This window comes from Microcaecilia unicolor, chromosome 2, assembly GCF_901765095.1.
Source record: "Microcaecilia unicolor chromosome 2, aMicUni1.1, whole genome shotgun sequence".
In the NCBI taxonomy this organism is placed as follows: Eukaryota; Metazoa; Chordata; class Amphibia; order Gymnophiona; family Siphonopidae; genus Microcaecilia; species Microcaecilia unicolor.
Genome location: NC_044032.1, coordinates 564,147,219 through 564,172,097, shown reverse-complemented (window position 1 = coordinate 564,172,097; position 24,879 = coordinate 564,147,219). Strand labels below are relative to the sequence as shown.

The 24,879-nt window shown below is 44.0% G+C and overlaps 1 protein-coding gene across 7 annotated transcripts in view; it reads right to left on the bottom strand.

Annotated features, from left to right (window-relative positions):
• Positions 1-24,879, bottom strand: part of MICU3 (mitochondrial calcium uptake family member 3) — a 195,686-nt gene that overhangs the window by 154,386 nt on the left and 16,421 nt on the right. For all 7 annotated transcript variants that reach the window (XR_003940729.1, XM_030191433.1, XM_030191434.1 and 4 more), the window contains exon 2: positions 3,533-3,686. Coding sequence is in view for 6 of the 7 variants with exons in the window: in XM_030191433.1 (XP_030047293.1) it covers positions 3,533-3,686 (154 nt within the window). In the remaining variant the exon portion in view is untranslated. The remainder of the gene's footprint in view (positions 1-3,532; positions 3,687-24,879) is intronic.

The window sequence follows — 24,879 nt, the reverse complement described above, 5'->3', positions numbered from 1 at the left end:
ATGATATCAGGTAACAGATGTCTCAAAGCATACCTATCAAGATAATAAAGTATCTCATCACTATCTATGTGATTTTATAAGTAGAATCACTGTAAGGGTAGACTGGATGGACCATGCAGGTCTTTATCTCCTGTCATTTACTGTGTTACGATGTAATATCTCTTCTTGGCTAAAATCAATCTTTACTCAGAACTTCTTTTGGTTTCTAAACTGAAAAAGAAAGAAGAAAGTGAAATCAAAATCAAAATTAGATGTGAAATTCCATCACCTTCTGTTATGGAAAAATTATGTTATTACCTGATAATTTTTTTTCTTTAATCATACCAGACCAGTCCAGACTAATGGGCTATGTTCATCCATCAGCGGAAGGAGATAGAGAAAATAGTTCCAAGTACTTTGCTCCCTCTTAAGGGTATCATGCAGCCTAGAGTGCTCAGTATTTCAAATAGCCAAGTAATGGTGCCCTCAACAACTAGAAACCAGAAAAGAACAGAAAACAGGAAAAATTACAGGAAAAAAAACAGAGAGAAAAAAAAAAAAAGAGAAGAGCTCACCAGAAATCCAAGCATGCCCAGTCAGGAGACCTTCCGGGCTCTTGGGTAAGGGCCATCTAAACCACCCAATGAGGAGCAAGGAGAGACACCACTCAGTCCTTTCATCTGCCATGCAGACACACCCCTGAAGCAGGAGAAACGGCACCTCAGTGAAGCACAACCGAGAGCCATGCAGAGCTGGCATCACCAAATGGCATGAAGAGCAAAGGTGAATCCTGTCCACTAGAATGGTCCCTGCTTCCAGAAGGCCAAAATAGGCTCAGTCACTGACACAGTATTCAGCCCTAGAAGTAACAATGAAGAAAAACACAAACAGGGTGGGCATCTGGACCGGTCTGGTATGATTAAAGGAAAGAAAAATTATCAGGTAAGAACAATTTCCTTCCTTGTCATCAATACCAGATCAGTCCAGACTAATGAGATGTAGCAAAGCAGTATAGCATTAGGGTGGGAAAAGAACAATCTGAACAGAAGAACAACAAAGACCAAGAAACAGCTACACAGATGCCGAACAGTCCCCGAAAAGGACCCACATCAGGCGTAGACCCTCAGATGTCTCCAAGTGCTGGAGAATCCAGCGACCTTGAAAAAAAAAAAAAGAGAAAACCCAGAGAAACCTGGAAGAAAAACAGTGCCTTGAGAACCCAAAGAGCTTGCGCAAGAAGCCTAAAGAGGTCCCCAAGGCCCAGAGCTGAGAAGCAAAACCCCAACACAGACCGAAGGAAAGCCAAAGGATTTCAAGTCCACCTGAGAAGAGCTAACAGAGAGAAGGAACTCACCCCAGTGGTAAATAACCCTCCCAAACAGAAGATGAACTCCCAGAGGAGAGATGAAGCAACATCTTGCACTGCAAACCAAGACCGGGTCAAACAGCAACCAGAGCCGCAGATAGGGCGCCTCAAGACAGAACCAAACAGCCCAAACCTCAACAGGCAGACCAGAACTACCGTCCACCAAAAAAGGAGGAGAAGGCATCATCTCTCCAAAATGGAGGTAGGCATCGCCAACTAGAACCCAGCTGAGCCTAGAAACGGGAATCGAGTCAAGAAAAAACTGTGACAGCAGCCCGAGATGGGAAACCATTGACCCCCATAAGACAAACAACTGTTCACAGACAAAGAGGAACCCACTTGCCTGAAAAGCAAGAAGCCCCAGGAATCAAGCAGCAGCAGAGGTCTGTTCTAAAAACAAGAACAGAGCTCGCTCGATGGCTAGAGACTAAGGTCTGCCGTCTGACCAGAAGGCGGGATGGATACTCCAGTGTAAGCTGGAACTAGGTCCAACATATTAGGACGGTATCCCGGCAACAATGCCCCCACTTCTAGGGAAGAAGGCTAGATCAAAGAAATTAGCCACAAGGAGAAATGGAAAAAAGTGACAGGTCACATCCAGTACAAAAGGCCCCCCCCCCCCCCCCCCCCCCCCCCGCTTCAAAAGCAAACTCCAGTCAACCTACAACTAGAGAGACTTGCCTGGCTCGGAAGGAAACTGACAGCAAATAAGAGAAACTTGGAGTACTACCTCTAGAGACAGCTACAGGCTCAATACCGAGAGTCGGAACTAGACTCCCCGTCCAGAGACAGAGGCACACCCTGAACCAACGGAGCAAGGCCCGCTGTCCCAAGACCCAGCTCAGCCTGACCTGCAGAAAAGAGACAAGGCCCGACCTTGTGGAGACGGAGCAAGGCCTGGCCTCCAAATAAAAAGGGGCCCTACTACTGCAAATGGTGGAAAAGAGAAGAAAGTAACCTACAGTCACAGCCAGCCAGCAGAAACCCATTAATCCAAAGCCCGCCAAAGGTAAACTCTGGTGCCCAGACGGACCACAAACCTGTAACAACCCCTCCATGCCACATGCAAGCTTGCTGAGCCACAAACGCTCCAGGCGAGAGAGGGGAGGGGAGAGACCCAGGACTCCCAGGTATCACCCTAGCTGGCAGATAAGGGACCCAGGATCACTGGGCATCATCTTAAATGTACCCAAATTCGGGTACCAGCACACCCCTTACTCAACTGTCACTAGCAGAGACATCCGTCCACCATCTCTTAAGAGACAGAGAAAATACTGAGAACTCCAGGCTGCATGATACCCTTAAGGGGGCAAAGTACTTGGAACTATTTTCTCTGTCTCCTTCTGCTGGCAGATGGACATAACCCATTAGTCTGGACTGGTCTGGTATTGATGACAAGGAAATGTTGATATGTGCTCCTATATTCCATAGCTTAAAATATTTGCATAAAACTAAGTAACATGCATACATATATTCCTATAACAAATATATGCAAATGTATTATCAGTTAAGAGATTGTCCACAGCCATGATGTGAGACATTGGTGCTAATGAACTATCATTCACAAATTCTGTTTATTTTCCCTTAACTCCACCTTGTCCCTTTCGTAAAAAAAAAAAAAAAAAAAAGGAGGTGGGAGGGAGTCCAATGCAGGATTCAGTCAATATCTGCTCTAAGTGGATCAGTAGATGTTGCCATTGAAGCAATATCTTTAGCTTCCTTTATCAGGCTTTGTATGAAGACTCCAAAGCACTTCAACCCTAGCCAGTGGCGTTCCTAGCCTGGATTGCACCCGGGGCGGATCGCCGATGCGGCCCCCCCCCCCGGGTGCACGCCGCTGGGGGGGGTGCCGCGGTGCGCGCCTGTCGGCTCCGAAAAGTTCGCTAACTTCGCTCGTTCGCTGCAGCTCCCTCTGCCCCAGAACAGGAAGTAACCTGTTCCGGGGCAGAGGGTGCTGCAGCGAACGAGCGAAGATAGCGAACTCGGAGGCAGGCACGCGCCACGGCACCCCCCAGCGGCGTGCACCCGGGGCAGACCGCCCCCACCGCCCCCCCTTGGTACGCCACTGACCCTAGCTAATCTTAGAAATGGAAACCTAAATCTGGAGACAAACTTGATGGTCTGTCATACAACTGCTAGACAATAGCTCTGCACTCTATTATTTAGTATGCCAAAAATGCACTTTACCTCTTGGTTCATCAGTTGTAACAGATTCAATAAAATCACGTGGGGTCATATACAGCTGGCCTTCAAATTCCACTGAAGCAAACTGACGAAACCTCTGCTCCCGAGAAGTGGCATAATAGTCTAAATCTTCCATTTCAGGTCTTCTCGCCATGACCTAAAAAAAAATTATATATATATATAAAGAAAAATGTTAAGCTATTCCACAAATCTTTCTAAAAATCAATACATCAACCATAGGTAATAAAATAATAAACCCCCAGCTACTCTTTTACCATATCCTCTGGCAACAAATATCAGAGCTTAATTATGCATTAAGTTAAAACTTACCACCATCTGTACCCTGTAGCAACACCTATACTGCATACCTAGTTCATGGGTTGCATGCAGTGGTAGCCATAAGGCCCAACATTCTCAATACAGAGGAAGCTAATGTCTGCTGACTCTGAAAGACTTCTATATTATAGCCACTATATTACTGGCCCTGTCTGATTCATGACTTGCAGCGTCTCTGTAAACTCCAACTTCAGATGTCACAGACTGGTTAACGGTTTACTTAAAATATTCCTCTCATTTGAAAGTATTTTAAAAACGGAAACAGATATATTTTAAATTTCCTCTGGATCCAATTACAATACTATCCCTGGTTTTGACTAGTCAACAGGATATTAATTTTTTTTATTTTTTAGCACAATGACAAGGCCTTCACTGCTGTTACCTGAAAGAAGTAGGTCCTGGTAAGTGTTTCTTTGGAGGAAAAACACACTCAACCTGGGGGTCCACTGTGAAACTTCTATCAATTGGACAGTGTTTTGGAAATGCCAGTAGATACCAGTTGAACTCATGAAAATCCACCATTCTATGCTGCAGAGCCTAAGACCCTATTTCCACTGAGGATGTCATACCATATGGCATGTTGACAAGCCTTTCCTGCATATATTTATATTTATGAAGGACTGAGGTCTACAACACAAAGTGTCAATAAGGTTCTCAATGCCATTTCACAAACACTGCAGACCATATAGTTTTGTTGCTTTTCACTCTCCTTAACCTTAACACTCCTTAACAAGAACTCAATATTGGGTGCTGTCCTGGATTGTGTGGAAATAATGTATTGCTGTAAATCTGGTAAGATGCTAAATTGGACTACAGCATAATGTTCTAGTAACAATGCTTCACAAAAAGACTTCGAGCCTGACACACATCCAAGGCACACTGAGTTGTGGGCTCTTGACCCTGGCTATGCTGAATTTAACTGCTACACCCTAGTGCAGTAAATACCTCTTGTTTAATTTAAACAACCAAGAGAGGCTTTGATCTGCACTTGCTAAAGTACTAGAAACAGAAGCAGATTAACACAAAGTGTAAAAGTTTAAAACATTTATAGTAGAACCACATCAATTGGCATTACTTAACAAAAATAGCCTGATTTGGTCACGTTTTGCCTAGACTGCATCAGGGGTCAGAAGACAATCACATGAAATCATGCATTTAAAAAATCAATATCCCAGGTTAATTCAGCAACACACCCTTAAGAAATTACACACCGGAGTAAACATAAGGCAGCTTTTGATACTGATCTAGCAAAAACACCAGCAGTTTTACAGCATAGCAGCCACCAACAAATCCTGCATTCCACAGCTTGTGAATCTTTTTTTGATTCATAAGTGCAAAGTGCTGAATCTGATATATGCTTCTTGGGTACTGGTGACTGCTAAGCTGTGTCACTGTGGTAATTCAAGTGTGTTAATGGCATTATCATTGGGAGAAGCAAAAGTCACCTTATTAATAAACAGGTCCCAATACATAAAATGGGACCTCTGGCAAATAACACACATTAATGCATATTAGAGTGTGCTAAAGCAGTAGTGTTCTTTCATCAATCTACCCCATGGTTTGAAAACTACTGAATAAGGGAAAGGGAATGGGACTTGATATACCACTTTCTGTGGTTACAATCAAAGCGGTTTACATAATATATATATAAGTGATCCGTAGATGGGAAGGCAGCAGAACTAGAGGACATGAAATGAGATTGAAGGGGGGCAGACTCAAGAAAAATGTCAGGAAGTATTTTTTCATGGAGAGAGTGGTGGATACTTGGAATGCCCTCCCGCTGGGGGGTAGTGATGAAAACAGTAACAGAATTCAAAAATGTGTGGGATAAACATAAATGAATCCTGTTCAGAAGGAATGGATCCTCAGAAGCTTAGCGGAGATTGGGTGGCAGAGCCAGCGGTAGGAGGCGGGGCTAGTGCTGGGCAGATTTCTACGGTCTGTGCCCTGAAAATGGCAGATACAAATCAAGGTCAGGTATACACATAAAGTAGCACATATGAGTTTATCATGTTGGGCAGAATGGATGGACCATACAGGTCTTTCTCTGTCATCTACTATGTTACTAAGTACTATTTTGTACATGGGGCAACGGGAGGGGGAGGGGGGTTAATTGACTTGCCTAGAGTCACAAGGAGCTGCAGTGGGAATTGAACCTAGCTCCACCGGATCAATGTCCACTGCACTAACCACTAGGCTACTCCTCCATTCCGCGTAAGTTCAATATAAGTGATGTTATACTAGTTCTTCAAGAAAAAGACAGTTTCAGAAGTGAAAAGGGGCAAACTACATCAAAAGGTTCCAGAATATGTCAAAAATGATCATGAACATACAAATTCCATTTATCCTTTACCATAATGCACCAGCTGCACACTTATAATGGTAGGTTACAATAGTAATATTAGATAAATTAATTCTATTATTAAACAATATGAAAAGTGTGTGCTAATAAGACACAAAAGGTGTGTTTCCTTTCTTCACAGCAAGTGGAATGGAAGATGAATAGTAAACAGTAGCCATGGCGGGGGTATTGAACAGATTTACTCAGATAAGCTACAGATATCTCATTTTTCTGGTGTTTCAATAGCTATTATTGATCACCTATATTTCTGTTTAGAGACCTCCCATCCTTAGATCTTCCATTACTCTATTGTCCTCCTCTCCTGTTGGCAGTCTCCTTTCAACAACTGCAACTCCTATTACGTGATCACTGTTTATCTTCCTATTATACTGGGTGATTTCAACATTCACTATTCACTTCAACCTACACTCAGGACCTGCTACAGATAACATATGCTAAACCTTGGCTGCCTATGTGTACACTCAGATGCATTCTCAATGACAGGCACGCTCACTCTAGTGAATTGCACCCAAAAAGCTATATTTCACTTATATCCATCAACAAGGCTTTAAAATAAAAAAAAACCTAAGCAGGCTTATTTAAGTATAGTTATCCAGTGCAATCAAATTAATTTGATACTAAAATATCGTAGGAAAACATGATAAAGAAAAATTTTAGATTAACAAGGAAGAACAATGAGGAACATTTAATGGCATTTCCAGCAGGGCTATATATCAAAGTGACCAAACTTCCAAAACAGCTCATCACTCTATCCTCTTATTCATTTCACAGCTACCTCACTTTGTTTGTTTTGCCATTGAAATGATTTTAAAGCCATTCATCCAAAGGCAGCAATTAACAGATCTTTGAACTACTTACTGTCCATGCTTCTTTTTAAGCCAGCAAAAAGCTTGGCAAAGAAAAGTTTGTTTTTGAAGAAGAACACAGACTTCCAACAAAGAAACCAAGGTTAAAAGATGATTGCTGCTGGGAGTCCACCAAAGGGATTTACTAAGGACTTTGGCTTTCTAACTCATTACCAGACACAAACCTCCTCTAACTGTAATTTGTCTACCTCGTTATTCTTACCTGCCTGCACACATACTAACCACATACACACACCTATTTATTTTACAATTCTTTTATAGTTTTGAAAATGAATACCACCACAGCACCACCAAAATGTAATTGGTAATTTTATCCAGAGCTGCAACAAGAGACAAAATAACTGATGTTCTTGCCAACAACATCAGCATCATGAGTCCTAATGCTGCAGTTGAGGGCACCTCAGCCACGCTATGAGTGCCCCCTGGATTATTTCTGAAGTTGGAAATACTCTGTCACATGAAAGGGAAAAAAAGGCCAGCAGCTGTACTCACCTGCCAGGTCCTGCAAGCCATGTAGCCAGCCTGCCAGCCACATGGCCGGCGGGCTTGACAGTGGCCCAAGATTCTGGGCGGCCTTGATTCCTCCCACCTAGCTCTTGATAGGGTGTGTGGTTTTTTTTTTTTTGAATGCTGCTTAAAGCAATAGTCATTCTTTTTTTTTGTTCTTTTGAATTAGCTTTATTTCCTTTAAAACTAAGCCACGCATAAGGGGGGTGCGGATAGGGACTTACACTTTTAAGTCAGCGGCATTTGCAGATGATTTATTATTTCTCATCACAGACCCAAGGTCCTCATTGCCGAATCTCATGGAAAGCTTGTCAGAGTTTGGGGACTTTTCTGGGTTCCAGTTGAATCTGGAGAAGTCAGAAGCTCTATCAAATTCAAAAGTTTTGAGGCAGACATAGAGGGTAAGGTTCCCCCTGAAGTGGGCTGGGGAGTTGTTTCGCTATTTGGGAATTCAACTACCAATGGATACCTCGTTGTTGTACAAACTTAATGTCTCAAAAGTTGCTTAGAGAGAGACGAAGGAGCAGTTGTCACAATGGGAGGCCCTCCTGTTATCTTTTTTGGGTAGGTTACATCTGTACAGAATGATTATTTTTCCGAGGTGGTTATACAGTGGTGGAAATAAGTATTTGATCCCTTGCTGATTTTGTAAGTTTGCCCACTGACAAAGACATGAGCAGCCCATAATTGAAGGGTAGGTTATTGGTAACAGTGAGAGATAGCACATCACAAATTAAATCCGGAAAATCACATTGTGGAAAGTATATGAATTTATTTGCATTCTGCAGAGGGAAATAAGTATTTGATCCCCCACCAACCATTAAGAGATCTGGCCCCTACAGACCAGGTAGATGCTCCAAATCAACTCGTTACCTGCATGACAGACAGCTGTCGGCAATGGTCACCTGTATGAAAGACACCTGTCCACAGACTCAGTGAATCAGTCAGACTCTAACCTCTACAAAATGGCCAAGAGCAAGGAGCTGTCTAAGGATGTCAGGGACAAGATCATACACCTGCACAAGGCTGGAATGGGCTACAAAACCATCAGTAAGACGCTGGGCGAGAAGGAGACAACTGTTGGTGCCATAGTAAGAAAATGGAAGAAGTACAAAATGACTGTCAATCGACAAAGATCTGGGGCTCCACGCAAAATCTCACCTCGTGGGGTATCCTTGATCATGAGGAAGGTTAGAAATCAGCCTACAACTACAAGGGGGGAACTTGTCAATGATCTCAAGGCAGCTGGGACCACTGTCACCACGAAAACCATTGGTAACACATTACGACATAACGGATTGCAATCCTGCAGTGCCCGCAAGGACCCCCTGCTCCGGAAGGCACATGTGACGGCCCGTCTGAAGTTTGCCAGTGAACACCTGGATGATGCCGAGAGTGATTGGGAGAAGGTGCTGTGGTCAGATGAGACAAAAATTGAGCTCTTTGGCATGAACTCAACTCGCCGTGTTTGGAGGAAGAGAAATGCTGCCTATGACCCAAAGAACACCGTCCCCACTGTCAAGCATGGAGGTGGAAATGTTATGTTTTGGGGGTGTTTCTCTGCTAAGGGCACAGGACTACTTCACCGCATCAATGGGAGAATGGATGGGGCCATGTACCGTACAATTCTGAGTGACAACCTCCTTCCCTCCGCCAGGGCCTTAAAAATGGGTCGTGGCTGGGTCTTCCAGCACGACAATGACCCAAAACATACAGCCAAGGCAACAAAGGAGTGGCTCAGGAAGAAGCACATTAGGGTCATGGAGTGGCCTAGCCAGTCACCAGACCTTAATCCCATTGAAAACTTATGGAGGGAGCTGAAGCTGCGAGTTGCCAAGCGACAGCCCAGAACTCTTAATGATTTAGAGATGATCTGCAAAGAGGAGTGGACCAAAATTCCTCCTGACATGTGTGCAAACCTCATCATCAACTACAGAAGACGTCTGACCGCTGTGCTTGCCAACAAGGGTTTTGCCACCAAGTATTAGGTCTTGTTTGCCAGAGGGATTAAATACTTATTTCCCTCTGCAGAATGCAAATAAATTCATATACTTTCCACAATGTGATTTTCCGGATTTAATTTGTGATGTGCTATCTCTCACTGTTACCAATAACCTACCCTTCAATTATGGGCTGCTCATGTCTTTGTCAGTGGGCAAACTTACAAAATCAGCAAGGGATCAAATACTTATTTCCACCACTGTATGTGCTACAAACTTTGCCTATTTGGTTAACATGGCAAGACCCGACTCTGCTTAAAAGGTTGGTGGCAAGATTTTGTTGGGGAGGCCAGAAAGCAAAGGTGAGGAGGCAGTACTTGACGGGAGCCCAGAGAGTGGGGGGATTGGGTCTTCCTGATCTTCGGAGATACAATATGGCTTGTTTGCTTTGACACTTATGAGACTGGCTGTTGGGTACTACAACGTACACAGATATAGGAATAGAGAAGGCCTATTTTAGCCCATGGCACGTGAGTTCACTACTTCATGTTCCAAGGAGGAAATGGCTGGAGAGAGTACGAGGAAGTGTTTTGCTCAGACCATTGTGGTCACTATGGAGAGCAGTGCTTGGGTTCTGGGGTCAATGTCCTCATAGCAGTGTGTGGCTACCCTTGCAAGGGAATCTAGATTTTACCTCGGGGGGAGACAACAGGGTTTTCCATTCCTTAACAGAGAAGGGGATAGCTTTTCTAGAAAGTGTAATTCAAGAAGACGGGACCCTTTTGCAGATTCAAGAATTCTTAGCTCAGTGTGCTCAGGGTCCGGCCTCAATTTTTGCTTATAATCAGCTATCTCACTATGTACGCTCTCTACCATGGGGAAGCTTATCATTGCGGTTTGGCCTGCAGTTGCGAGAGCTTTTGGAAGGGGATGCTGCGGGTCAAATTTCGATATCGTGGTTTCATGGAGAAATATATAAGAGGGAGCAAGGGAGGGATTTGCAAAATGGTAGCAGATCGGTGGAGTGGGCAGATGGGCAGAAGGGTTTCTTCAAAATTGATATTGACCTCTCTACAGAGTGGTGTACAACTGGTACACAGCGTGGAATTGCAGGAGTGCCACTTTCGGACAGTACATAGGGCATATTTTTCACAGAGGCAAGCCTTTCATGCTGGGGTAGTGGAATCACCAAGCTGCAACAAATGCAGAAGGGAGGAGGCGACGTTTTTCCATGGAATATGGGAATGTAGGTACATCACTAAGTTCTGGTCAGCAAAAGCTCAATATCTTCAAGAAGTGCTAGGACGAACAGTGAGGTTATCATTCGAGAGGATGATGTTCAGTACGCCTGGCCTGTGGCAAGAGGGAACGAGGGGCGAGAAGTTATTCTTGGGGAAATCCTGCATTTTGGGGAAGAAATGCATCTTCTTTGCTGGACACAGGATCACCCCCCTCCTTTTGGCATTGGAGGAATAAGCTGCATGAATTGATGACATGGGAATCTAGGGGGGCCAGGTTGTCCCCTGGAAGGCAGCGGAGGTTCCTAGCCATCTGGGATGCTTATCTGACCCCACTTTCGCCATGGGCGCACAGTCAAGTTTTGAATAGATTTCCATGGGAAGGTTAGGAAGTTCAGAGCGAGGAAGGGGCATTGCATCGTTAGGGGGAGGTAAGAGGGGGGGGGAGGTGTGAGGAGAGGTTAGGGTTGTGGGAGGGAATGAAGCTGAGATTGTTCGGGTTAGAGCAGGGGGAAGTGAAGGGTAAAAGGGGGAGGGATTTTTTTTTTTTTGGAGGGGGGGGAAGGTGGGATGACGTATGAGGAAGACTCAGTTCCCATTATTTGTTCCGAGTATTATATCAGGCTGATTTTAAGTGTTTATAATGGGTTCATGTACACAAAGAAGGTTGATGTATGTTGTCACTTTTCAATAAAATGTTAAGTATAACATCACATTGGGAGGGGGGAGGTGTTAAAAATGGTTAAAAGGTTGATGACAGTAGATACATTCAATTGTTTCATATGCATTCTTATATTTGAACAGTGTATGCTTATATTTTTGGAGTGTAGGCATTGGCTTCTCATCAATAAAACTGTTATAAATTAAAAAAAAACTAAGCCACGCAGCTATGATTTCTCTCTCTTTTTTTTTTTTAGGCTACCTGCAGGGGAGCCCAGGGAGAAGCACCCCAAAGGAGTAAAAGAAGGCAGGGGGAGGGGAATGGGACCTACACACCCTATAGCAAGGACCCCATGGGGGTCTAAGCTGCAAGCCTCACCAAACTAAACGCCCACGGGTGATGACTTGGGGCTGTGAAGGCATGCAACATGCTCAACCAGCTGTGCCAGGCTCGACCAAGATGTGAGGACTTAGCCGACACTCTTGGCAGCTAGACCTGGGACAAAGGCACACCAGCTGGAGAAGGAAGTACTGGAGTTTTCTGCTGAGCATCAGCCTCTTATACTTGCGATGTCAATGGAAAAGAACAGTTTCTTTACCTCTATCTGCTAGCAGAAAGGGATAACAACCTAATAGTTCTGGATGGTACAGCCCAGACACTAAGGAAATATTTTCTATGTTCTACCACGCAGCGCTTACCCAGCGGTAAACGGCAATGGACACACTCTGCATGCCTACTACCCAGGTAGAGCTTGAGACCTTACTGATAAGTCCATGGCAGTAAGGTCTCAGGCCGAAAATGGATGCGCACTGGTTTTTATTTTGTCACACATCCATTTTCCGGGACGTGGTAAAAACTGGCCCGGCATGCACCCAAAAGACACGCTCACACTGCCACAGGCCACTTTAAGCCATGGCTTAGTAAAAGAGCCCCTCAAACTGCTTATTTCCAACTCTGCAACAGGCAGTACTTCAAACCTTTATTAAGAAGTCCAAACAACATATAAACTCCAACTTAGATCCAATCCTTTTAGTGTTCCTCAAGGGAACTCCTATACCACTTCTCTCAGGTATATTTTCAGGGATACCTCATGGGCACTAAATATGTACACATACACAGTTCACCTGACCAGGCCTATCCTGTAGAGCAGTACTATTCTCAGTGGCTATTTCTCCTCCTCTCTACACAAATTCAATCTCTGCAGGCTCAGACCCTCCTCTGGTATGGCCATCTTCCAGCGGTAACCCCCCTCCCCCTCTGGATCTATCCTGGCCTTGGAATGAGCTCTCCCTAACTTCAATCCCCTGCTCCTGGACTGGGTCTCTCCTCTACCCACCCGTAGAACACACACTATTCCGGTTGCCACTTTCAGGAGCCACAACCCTCCTTTACAGCCAGTGATCCCACACCTCACTTAGGATTCCCCTTTCCTCCTCCTGGTCTCTTGGCAGGGGACTATCAAGCAACCAAAAATAACCCCTCTCTTGGGCTTAACTCCAACCTCTATCCCCTTTGCAACTCTGCCCCCTTTGTCAGTCTCTACAAGGACAATTCTTTTCTCCTACATTCTATTTCAACACCACTCCCCCTCACTCAGGGACATCCTACTACTCCAGCCTCTAGCAGGGACTTCCCTCCCACAGGGCTCTGGAAAAATCTATCACTTTAGTAAAGTGAAGATACATACCTGTAGTTCCCACTCAGTTATTTTTTCTCCGCGGTAAGGTACGGTTGAGATTTTCCCCCACTCCTCTCTGGCCCGGGAAAGAGTTCTTCGTGTGGCTTTTGCCTTTTTTTTGCGATGCGGCCAGTTTAGGCCTCGCGGTCGGGTTGTCCCCTTCTTTTCGTGCCCTTTTTTCTTTTAACAGGCACAATCGCATCTTTTGATTTCGCCGAAGTCATTTTTCCTTCCATGTCATTGAAGACACCCAGCAGCTTCAAATGTTGTACTCGGTGCAACCGGACCATCTCGGGTACCGATACCCACGCCTGGTGTATCCGGTGCCTTGGGCCCAACCATAGCTCAGCCGCTTGTAGTCTGTGTCTTCGCATGAAAAAATGGACTCAAGCGTCTCGAGAGGCCCAACGAGAGCAGCTTTTTGGGGCTTGGTCCAGTCCTTCGATGTCGACATCGGTACCGAGGTCGGCGGCGTCGACATCGAGGGACACATCGACGTTGGAAGCGAAGGTAATTGGCTGCAAAGCGACCAACTCGTGCTGGGCGCAGTGAGGCATCGAGTGGGTCTCCACCTGTCTCGAGGTCTCCTGTTATGCAGGCCCCCCGGGACCGACCTTCATCAGACAAGGCCCCGAGGAGACATGAGGATTCCACATCTTCATCGGTACAGAGGAATCTCGATGAAGGTGTCAAGTGAAGGCAAAGAAGCACAGTCATCGTTCTCCTTCGACACACGGTGCCGGGAGCTCCGGGGCGTCGAGGGATTCGGCACCTGAGAAGCGTCGGCGCCGAGAGGATCGCTCTCCAAAGGTGGCCTCTTATAACCTCCGACCAGTGGGTTCTTCAAATTGTCCAGTTATGATACACCCTCAATCTGGAATCCAAGCCTCCAAATTGCCCACCAGGAGCTCAGTCCTACAGCTCCCAGCACAGGCAGGTACTTGCAGAGGAACTCTCCGCCCTTCTACAGGCCCAAGCGGTCAAACCCGTTCCACCAGGGAAAGAAGGGTTAGGATTCTATTCAAGGTACTTCCTTGTGCAAAAGAAAACAGGGGGGATGCGTCCCATCCTAGACCTAAGGGCCCTGAACAAATTTCTAGTCTGAGAAAAGTTCACAATGGTTTCCCTGGGCACCCTTCTTTCCATGGTTCAAGAAAACGATTGGCTATGCTCTCTGGACTTAAAGGATGCTTAGACCCACATCTCGATACTTCCAGCTCACAGGAAGTATCTTCGATTTCAGCTGGGAACACAGCACTTTCAGTACCATGTACTGCCTTTTGGCCTTGCGTCTGCGCCCAGAGTGTTTACCAAATGCCTAGCTGTAGTCGCAGAGTCGGTACGCAAACTGGGAGTGCATGTGTTTCCTTGTCTCGACGATTAGCTGGTGAAGAGAACCTCGAAGGAGGGTGCTCTGGAGTCCATGCAAATGACTATTCGGGTGCTAGAGCTACAGTCCGCCCAGTTGTTTGTTTCTTTTGATCCCAACAGGAGGGGAGTCGCCATCGGAAAACGCACAATCTCCAATTGGCTAGCAGATTGCATATCCTTACTTACGCCCAAGCTGGGCTGACTCTGGAGGGCCATGTCACAGTTCATAATGTTAGAGCCATGGCTGCGTCAGTGGCTCACTTAAAGTCAGCTCCCATTGAGGAGATTTGCAAGGCTGCAACGTGGTCATCAGTCCACACATTCACATCTCAGTACTGCCTCCAGCAGGATACCCGACGCAACAGTCGACGTGGGCAGTCGGTGCTGCAGAATCTGTTCGGGGTTTAGAATCCAACTCCACCCCCCTAGGCCCATTTTTGTTCTGTTCCAGACTGCACTCTCAGTTAGTTGTTATGGTTTCAGGTCAATCTATGTTATCTCCTCACCGTTGCGAGGCCCAATTGACCAATGTTCATTGTTTTGAGTAAGCCTGGTTGCTAGGGATACCCCACATGTGAGAACAAGCAGCCTGCTTGTCCTTGGAGAAAGCGAAGATACATACCTGTAGCAGGTATTTTCCGAGGACAGCAGGCTGATTGTTCTCACAAACCCGCCCACCTCCCCTTTGGAGTTGTTGTTTGTTTATTATTTGCTTTTTGATTAAACTGAGCTGGAACGCTCACACGACAGGCGGGAAGTCATCCGTGCATGTACGGTGAGCGCAGTTTGCGCGCCAGAAGGCTCTGGCAAACTTTTTTGATTTTTTGCTTGCCAGCTGGGACTTTGGGATAGCCAGCCTGACACCCACAGATTAAGAGAGATTAAGAAGAAGAAACCTTATCTATTTGTTAGTGGCATTACTTCTGATGTTTTCTCGCAATTTCTTATAGTTATTCTCAATTCAAGCTTTTCCTATCTACAAAACTCTGTAATATACTTGTTATTCAAATATTTGACAATACATTTGCAGGGGTAGGCGAGTAGAAATGAAGCTCCCATCTCTCTTACTCTCTCCCTCTGTAACAGAAATTTTCTACGTCTTTCCTGAGTTACTCTGGTAACATCAGGATAGATCCATATTCTTTGACCATAAAATGGTTTCTGAAGATTCCTAAAGTATAGTCTCATCAGTGAACTTAAATCTTGCTCAAATATTAAAGAAATAATTAAAGTACCGCGAGTCGCCACTTCAGTTATGGATTCTTCCAATATAGCCGTTAGATTCTGAAGATCTATTTCATTACCCTCCTGTCCAGGTTCATTCTTATTTGCAGGCATTTTTAGATAGTAAATTTTATTGCAAGGAGGGATAGCTTGAGATGGTAAGTTCAGATTCTCAATTAGATATTTTTTAAATAAATCATTTGGAGATATCCCAGGTGTTATGGGGAAGTTTATTGCCCTGAGAGTCAATCTTCGATTGAAATTTTCTAGCTGTTCCATTTTTCTATGAAGCATCAATTTATCTTTTACCAATGAATCAGCTGTAGACTTTATACTCTTTATTTCCTCATAATTCTGAGATATTTTTTTCATTGTCTCTGAACGTACCTTATCCAAGGATTCCGTTAACTGAGTCATTTTTGTCCCAATTGAAGTGGTTTCTCGAACGGACTTAGAGATAACTTGTTTTAGATCTTGAAGCACCTTCCAAATTAAAATCAGCATTATTTCTGCAGGATCTGCTTCTTCCAAGCTTTCTTCCGTTGCAAATTCAGGAGAGGCACTGCCGGGCTGAGTGTTACCGTCAACGACTTCCGTTGCTTCAAACACTCCTTGCTCTCTCCTTTGTGTTGCCGGGCATGAAGGTGGAATAATCCCCGGGGGTGAGAGATGTCCAAACCCAGGGTGCCGGCGCTCCTACGATGGCGTCCATAGCGGGTCTCGCCTCACCGGCTTCGCGAGATTGATTCACCACGAAGCGCTCCGTTTGCTGCCGCGGGGACGAAGTCCTGACTGCCGGCAGTTGGCCCCTGGTTGTCCCCTTTCTTTTAGTGTGGGGCATCATAAGTAACCGCAGATTTTTAGGAAATATATTTCAAATCAGCAGGAGCGTCTCGTGTGTGCGTTAGATCGCCATCTTACCACCGGTGTTTTAAAGTATTTTCATGTGATTTCATCGAGTGTGCTCTAGTCTTTGTACTTTAAAATAAAAAAAAAAAAGAATGAAAAATCAATTCACTTTTACCCGCTCTACACCACTCAGGATTTTGTACACCTCAATCATATCCCCCCACAGCCATCTCTTTTCCAAGCTGAAGAGTCCTAACCTCTTTAGCCTTTCCTCATAGAACAGGCGTTCCATCCCCTTTATCATTTTGGTCGCTCTTCTTTGAACCTTTTTAATTCTGCTGTATCTTTTTTTAAGATATAGTGACCAGAACTGAACACAAAACTCAAAGTGAGATTGCACCATAGAGCAATAAAGAGGTATAATATTCTTAGTCTTACTTTGCATCCCTTTCCTAATAATTCCTAGCATTTTGTTTGCTTTTTATGGCCCCTGTAGCACATTGAGCAGAAGATTTCAGCGTATTGTCTACAATAACACCTAGATCTTTTTCTTGAGTGCTGACTCCTAAGGTGAACCCTAGCATCAGGTAACTAGGATTCGGATTATTCTTCCCAATATGCATAAATCCACATGAAATTTCATCTGCCATTTGGATGCCCAGTCTTCCATTTCCCTAAGGTCTTCCTGCAATTTTTCAGTCTGCATGTGTTTTGACAACTTGGAATAGTTTTGTGTCATCTGCATATTTAATCACCTCACTTATTCCGATGTCCAGATCAGTTAAATAGCACTGGTCCCAGTACAGATCCTCCATTGAAAAAAAATGGCCATTTAACCCTAGTCTCTGTTAAGGTAGGGACCGCTGATGCTTTTTTTTTTTTTGGGGGGGGGGGGGGGGTGCACAGAGCTGGCATGGCAATTTTGGCTTCGGTTCCGGCTGAAACTGAGCTGGGATTTCAGCCACTGATTCGATTTTGGTTGGCCTCTACTGTATTTTTTTCCTAATGTTTTGTAGTTTAATTTATCTGCCCAGATGTGACAATGGAAAAAAAAATCACTGCTTACATGTGTAAATAAACACTTACACATAAAAGTACCACTACTTATACTTGCAAAGCTCTTAGTGATCCTGCTCTTTATGTTTTCTTTTGTAAAATGGCTTCTTCTGATGTGTGAGCCGCACAATACATGTGGGGTTTTGGCAGCGTTACGAGTATTTTTATAAAAGGTCAACTGCTGGGGGAATGTAGACACTTTGTACCTGCAGACTTTACATGATTTGCAAAGTACATGTATATAATTGTGTGTCAGCATTTCAAAATGAAATCCACAAAATAATTTCACTGATTTAATCCTACCCCCTTTGCAACCACAGGTAGAAGCACACAAGCTATTAGCAGCTTGCATGCTCTAGAAATACAGAAAATGATGGCAGCTTATCCAGTCATTCCATCCATACCAACGACTAAGCTCTACAATCCCTTCTTCTTATTCAGAGATCCTGTGCTTATCCCATGCTTTCTTAAATTGAGATACATTTCACAGCTCCACCACCTCCAATGGGAGGTGGTTCCACACATCTACCGCCCTTTTTGTAAAGAAATATTTCCTAAGGGGGTCTTTTAGTAAAGCTTAGCTCAAGTTATCTGCAGCAGGGCCCTGCTGCAGTTAACTCAAGCTAAGTTTTTGTAAAAGACCCCTTTAGTGAACGTTAAGTTGGAAAACAGTGAGTCAGAAATTTGGTGTACTTAGACTGAGATGGAAAACTATACAAGCAAAACAAAGAAATTTGGACAATGTTTTTACCTTACTACACCCATACAGTAGCTCTTTAAATGCAACTATTTTGTGCTGATCCTGAATAAGCAAGTCACAGACTCCACTTGGATGTCTATGGCACTGCTGTTTCACGAAGAAAGTGTGCTAGGTTACATAAACAGTTCTAGGCTATTTACTAATAACACAGCTATGCAGGCTAGCAATCTACATCCACACCCCAGACACACACACTTCAAGCCCTCCGGGGACAGGGAAATACCTACTACTAGCATACGCCTGCAAAACACGCAGGTACCAGCACTTGTCCCTGCCCGACAGCACTGGTGCTGGCAGCCCCCTCCACTAGAAATGAATAAATGCTTGGGATGCCAAAGGTGCTGTCTCTTCAGGGCAAATAGGTTCCTGAGCAATATTCAGATCTGTACAAGCAACAGAAGGAAGAGAGACAAAAATTCTAATTTGGGCATTTATTTCCGCTTACCCAGTAGCTCATGGCAGACTACATACAGAAAAATTATACAAATACATTTTCATCCTAAAAATTTATCATTCCAGAAGCAGTTCTTATTTCTTCCTTTTTCTAACTAGACCCCAAAAGCATAATTTTCTATCAATGAAAAACATAAAAAGTACCTAAAATTCTTAAATATATGAAAGATATTTTACATTACAGCCGAAACACGGCTATGTTGAGTCAACCTGTTTTAATAAATAATATACGTCTCCCCTATTGATTGGAAATCGCCTATCTTCCCCCACTCTTTTCTTTTTCTCCAACTTAGAAGTAATGTCAGGAAGTACTTTTTCATGGAGAGGGGTGGTAGAGACAAAAATGGTAGCAATTCTAAAACATGTGGGATAAACTCAAAGGATTCCTATATGGAAAGAGAATGGAATCACTGCAATTTCTCCACCCATAGCTGTCTGTTCGTCTGTCCAATTTAGATTGTAAGCTCTGTTGAGCAGGGACTGTCTTTTCATGTTAATTTGTACAGCGCTGTGTAAGTCTAGTAGCGCTAAAGAAATGTTTAATAGTAGTACAACAACAACAACAACCATTTCTAAAGCGCTACTAGGGTTACGCAGCGCTGTACAATTCAAACATAGAAGGACAGTCCCTGCTCAAAGAGCTTACAATCTAAAAGACAAGAGAACAATCTAAAGACAAGTGAACAATCTAGAGGACGAGTGAACAGTTAATCTGATAGGGTGGATAGATTGGGGTATTTTATATTTCTCGAGCGGTTAGGCGCCAAAGGCAGCATTGAAGAGGTGAGTTTTAAGCAGAGATTTGAAGATGGGTAGGGAGGGGGCATGGCATATGGGTAAAGGAAGATTATTCCAGGCATAGGGTGAGGCAAGGCAGAATGAGCGGAGCCTGGAGTTGGCAGTAGTGGAGAAGGGTACTGAGAGAAGGGCTTTGTCCTGTGAGCGGAGGTTGCGGGCGGGAACATAGGGGGAGATGAGGGTGGAGAGGTAGTGAGGAGCTGCAGACTGAGTGCATTTGTAGGTAAGGAGGAGGAGCTTGAATTGTATGCGATATCTGATCGGAAGCCAATGAAGTGATTTAAGGAGAGGGGTGATATGAGTATATCGGTTTTGGCGGAATATAAGACGTGCAGCACCTGTTAACTGCTTAACACCTCATTCACTATACAGTCACCTGTTACACCTCAGTCACCACCTATGGCCCCTATCCATGTTCTCTTCCTTGCCCTGTCCCTTCCTAACCTTCTTTCCCCCCCACTCCCACTGTCTACCATTAGAACTACCTGCTGCCCTCCCACCCTGCCCGCCACCGCAATACCCTATTCACCTCCATCCCTCACCTCACCATCCCTCTTGTCCCCCTCCTCCTTCCTCTCAACCTTCGGCACTTTCTTCCTGCCATTAACCCATCCCCTTTCCTCCTAAGTACACCCCGTCTTCGTTGCCTCCGTCGCCCAACCTCCCCCACCCTCCTCCGCACTCTCTTGCTCCTCCTCCTGCTATCCGCGGGAGACATTAACCCTAATCCAGGTCCCCCTCACCTGTCCTATCCCTGTGAACGATCCCGGGACGTCTCCAATCTCGTCTCTATTCCCCTCCTTCCCCCCTCCTCCCTCCCCTTCTCATGTAGTAGTAGTAGGAATCAAAACAAAACAGCATTAATCAGATGGTAACTCCAATAATTAGGAAATAAGGCCAATGCTGGGCAGATGTCTGCAGTCTGTGCCCCAATTATGACTAGACAGATCTGGATGGGCTGGAGTGGGCTTTGATGGCAAATCCAAACTAGTTGAGGAGTAGGTCCAGTGTTGGGCAGACGTCTACAGTTTGTGCCCTGAAAATGGCAAGGACAGATCAAGAATATATATGTTATATTACATCATAAGCTATAAGTTTATCTTATTGGGCAGAATAGATGGACCGTGCAGGTCTTTATCTGCCGTCATCTATTATGTTACTATGACCTTTGGAAAGAAGTTTTACCTTGAATACTTTGTGTGACTGTAAATAGTTCCTGAAATAAGTGTCTTTTGTTATTTTGCATCACCCAAGTTGAGTAAATATTTGGTTGGAGTTTACACACAATTGCCTGGCCTACATTACTGGATAAGAGAAATATGGAGCATGTGTGTGGATTTACTGTGCTACCCGGCCTTCGAGCCCAACACAGCCCTAAAACTACTTTTAGTAACCTGCCTGATGCTCACTGGGCAAACAAGAGTTACACAAAAAATTGTAAATTGTAGTACTGGGCAGTAACTGTGAGAGTAGTATAAAAGAAATAAATGAAATGAAAATACTTTAGTCCAATAAAAAGGTTGACCTTTATTTTTACATCTATGAATAAGGGTAAACAAACAAACTGCAGGTAACTGGACTTCATCTACTTACTAGCTTTCAAGAACTATGCACTAGAGAATAAAACAGGGACGGGGACCCGTAGTAACTGCGGGGATGGGGAGGGGACAGGGTGGGGATGGGGACAAACTTTGTCCCTGTGTCATTTTCTACTTTGAAGCCTGTTAATGAACTGGACTGTTATTTATGTTTGAGTGATGCAGACAACGATATTTTGATTTTTTGGAAAAACAAGCAAACATGCTAGCCACAACTAGCAAACTTTGCATGGACATCCTGCTACCACTAAGAAGACATCTTCTATTGCAGGAAGGACTGTGGAAGACAGGAGAGCTAGACTGAATCCTGAGAATGTTGATGACTTATTCATCCACAGATTTAAAAAATCATAACAATGCTTCATAGGGCATATTTCTCCCCTCTAAGACATACAGAATGGGTTGTATTTTGTACCCTGGACATTTTAACAGGGTGGATTAGGATTCCTTGGAGTGGTAGAAATCAGCTATTGTTGGAGTTGGAAGGGCAGAGGCTGGTGGGTGAGGAGGATTATTATAGCTGTTCACCGTTATTATTGTTTTCTATTTGTAATCTATATATATAAAAGGCACTTTGAAGCCTCAAGCCGGAAACTTGAGGCGCCCGAGATATCCGGTTTGGCCTGCAGGCTCCAGTCACTGTAGCTCCGCCCTCGCGTCAAAACGTGATGATGTTGAGGGCGGGGCGGCCCTCACGTCAAAACGCGATGACGTTGAGGGCGGGGCAGCCCTCGCAACCACGTCACTGAGGGACGAAGGGACGAAGAGGAGAGGTGTGCAACTCGGAACGGAGGCACGGAGGGGGTGTCTGCAACTCGGGAGGGAGGGAGGATGGGGGGGGGGGATTACCCTGCTAGCGCCCGTTTCATTTTTGCCAGAAACGGGCATTTCTTACTAGTTTATACATAATAGTTGATCAGCATATTCTTTTTTAAAGTTTAATAAAAAGATTTAAATATAAAATAATTGTTCAAGGCTTCTACAGATGAGGACAGAGCCCATAGGGATGGAGCGGGTACAGGGACAGAACCTGCGGGGACAGGGCGAGGAAGGAGCCAGGACGAGGATGGAGGCAGAACCCACGCGGACGAGGACAAACTTTGTCCCCACGTCATTCTCTATTATACACCCTTACATAGTAATATAGTAAATGATGGCAGATAAAACCTGCACGCTCTAGCCAGTCTGCCCACAAGGTGGCCAGAGCCGCACAACAATGCTGCAAACTGACATTTTACTAGCTATCAACGTTAAGGTATCTTCCCCTTCCACTCTGAGTTCCACTCATGGCATATGACACGAATCATGATATAAAATACTTGTTCCTGATCTCTCATGCTATTTTCAGGGCACAGACCACGTCTGCTCAGCACCGGCCTTATATTCCAACTACTGGGGCTGCCATCGAAGCACCGCCAAGGTTTATTTTGATGCCATCCTCATTTCATATAGGGATCTTTTGTGTTTAACCCACACGTTGTTCCTATTTCTAGATCATTCATAAATATGTTAAAAAGAACAGATACCTGTGGCACTCCACTAGTTGCCTCTCTGCAATGACAAAACTGACCATTTTGCCCTCCTCTTTTTTTTTCTCTCTTTTTTAACTAGTTCCATCTTAAGTAGAGAGGTGTGGTAGCCGTGTTAGTCCACTCTTAAAGGTTATCAATAGAAATCAAACAAAATAAAACATGGAAAAGAAAATAAGATAAGTTATGTCCAGTAAAAAAGGTATCATCTTATTTTCTTTTCCATGTTTTATTTTGTTTGATTTCTATTGTTAACTAGTTCCCAAATCCAAAGTAAGCCATAGCTTCCTATCCTGAAATAAATTCAAAAGTCATGGCAGTCTCTCATGAGGGACTTTGCTAAATGATTTTTAAGAAATCCAGACACACTATAGCCCTTATTTTAGAAGCATCCCCATGTGTAAATGGCAGCATTTAAATATCTGGAGAGGTCCAGATGTTTCAATTACATTTTAAAACAAGGCTGTTCGCACATTGGGAAGCTCAGTACATTTATATGGTAAAGGGGCATGGGCAGGCCTATAATATAGATGTGGAATCTTTTTGGTTGGAGGGACCAAACCAATCTCCAGCCCCAATCCCAAGCTCTCTAGCTGCTGGATTGCTGTGTTGAGTAAAATATTGATGGGGTCGTGGCAATTGTGAATTCTCCATAGGCTCTACAGGTCAAAATAGATGTCCCTCAGGGTAGCTATAAATTTCAAAGTGCCTGCTGTAAATACTGATGTCTGTGGGACCCCTGATTATCCCTCTCCACCCCCAAGACATCCATATCATCCCCCCACCCCCATTTTAGAACTCAGCATGAAAATTTGAGGACAAATAAGAAAAAAAACTAAACAGAGTTCTAGCAGCTGTGTGAATTTTGACATCTGAACAAGGGATCTAAGTGGATTTCAATGCTTGCATACTGCAGCATCTTTACAATATTCTTACGCAGGCATGATAAAAAGGTACCTGCAAATAATCCAGAAAAAATAAAGATAATAATGATCAGACTAAACAAAGATATTCACCCTTTAATTTACAAATTAGTTTTGGGTCAAAATTCAAGGTCATTCACAAGCAGTTTTGATAAAAACCAGGCAGTGTCTTAACATCTTTAAAAAGAACCCGATATTGAATTCCTGTGACATAGGCACAAGCCACCGGATTCTATATAGCGTGCCTAGCATTCCACGCTGAAATTCAGGCGTGTTCTATAACAACACGCGTAACTTAATTGACTTAACGAGCCAGTGTTGCTAACAGCGCTTAACAAGCAATAACGAGCACTAATTGGCAATAATTAGAATTTACATGCATAAATCGGTATGTGTGTTCTGTAATGCACTGCGCCTAAATTTTAATGCGCACAGGTAAAAAGAGGTGTGGTTATGGGTGGGGAAATGGGCGTTCCAAAACTTACATGTTATAGAATATGGCCTTCTGCACCTAACTCTACGCGCTGGGATTTATACCAAATTTTCGTTGGTATAAATGGAGGTGCGTTGTTTTAAGCGCTAGGATATCAACTAAGCATATTCTATATATCTTGCCTAAATCTAGGTGCTGCTGGGGCCCTGTGCAGACCAATTAGGTGGGCCCCCCCCACCTAGCCCCACCCCTTGTTGACAAGATGCATTTTAAACATTTTTTTTATTTCAAATAAAGACAAATCAAGCAAACCTTGTACAGAAAAACTAATTCAAATATGCACAATGCTATCATAGCAAACCTTTGGGTTTAAAAAGCAAAAGCATATGCATGTAAGGACTAGATAAATTCAGTGGCGTAGCTAGGATAGTTGACACCCGGGGCCGGTCATTTTTTAACATCCCCCTCCAAAATCCAGTACTAGGCATACCGAGAATACAAAACACTCAGGAACTCTAGAGCAATTCTACCATACCATAAGCAGTAATTTCTACGAGTCCTATAAGGAAAAGGAAAGCATCTTAAACACTAAAGTAAGACTAGAACATCAATTCACCTATTGTAAAACAAAACCAGACAGACTAGTACAGATTGTCGATCCTGCACAGTCAATGCCAACTGAAAGCTGTGTCTTTTTCACAAACACAGATAAACCCTAAAGCACTATAGAATAAGTAATCATAAACTTTCTATTTAGACAAAAATTAA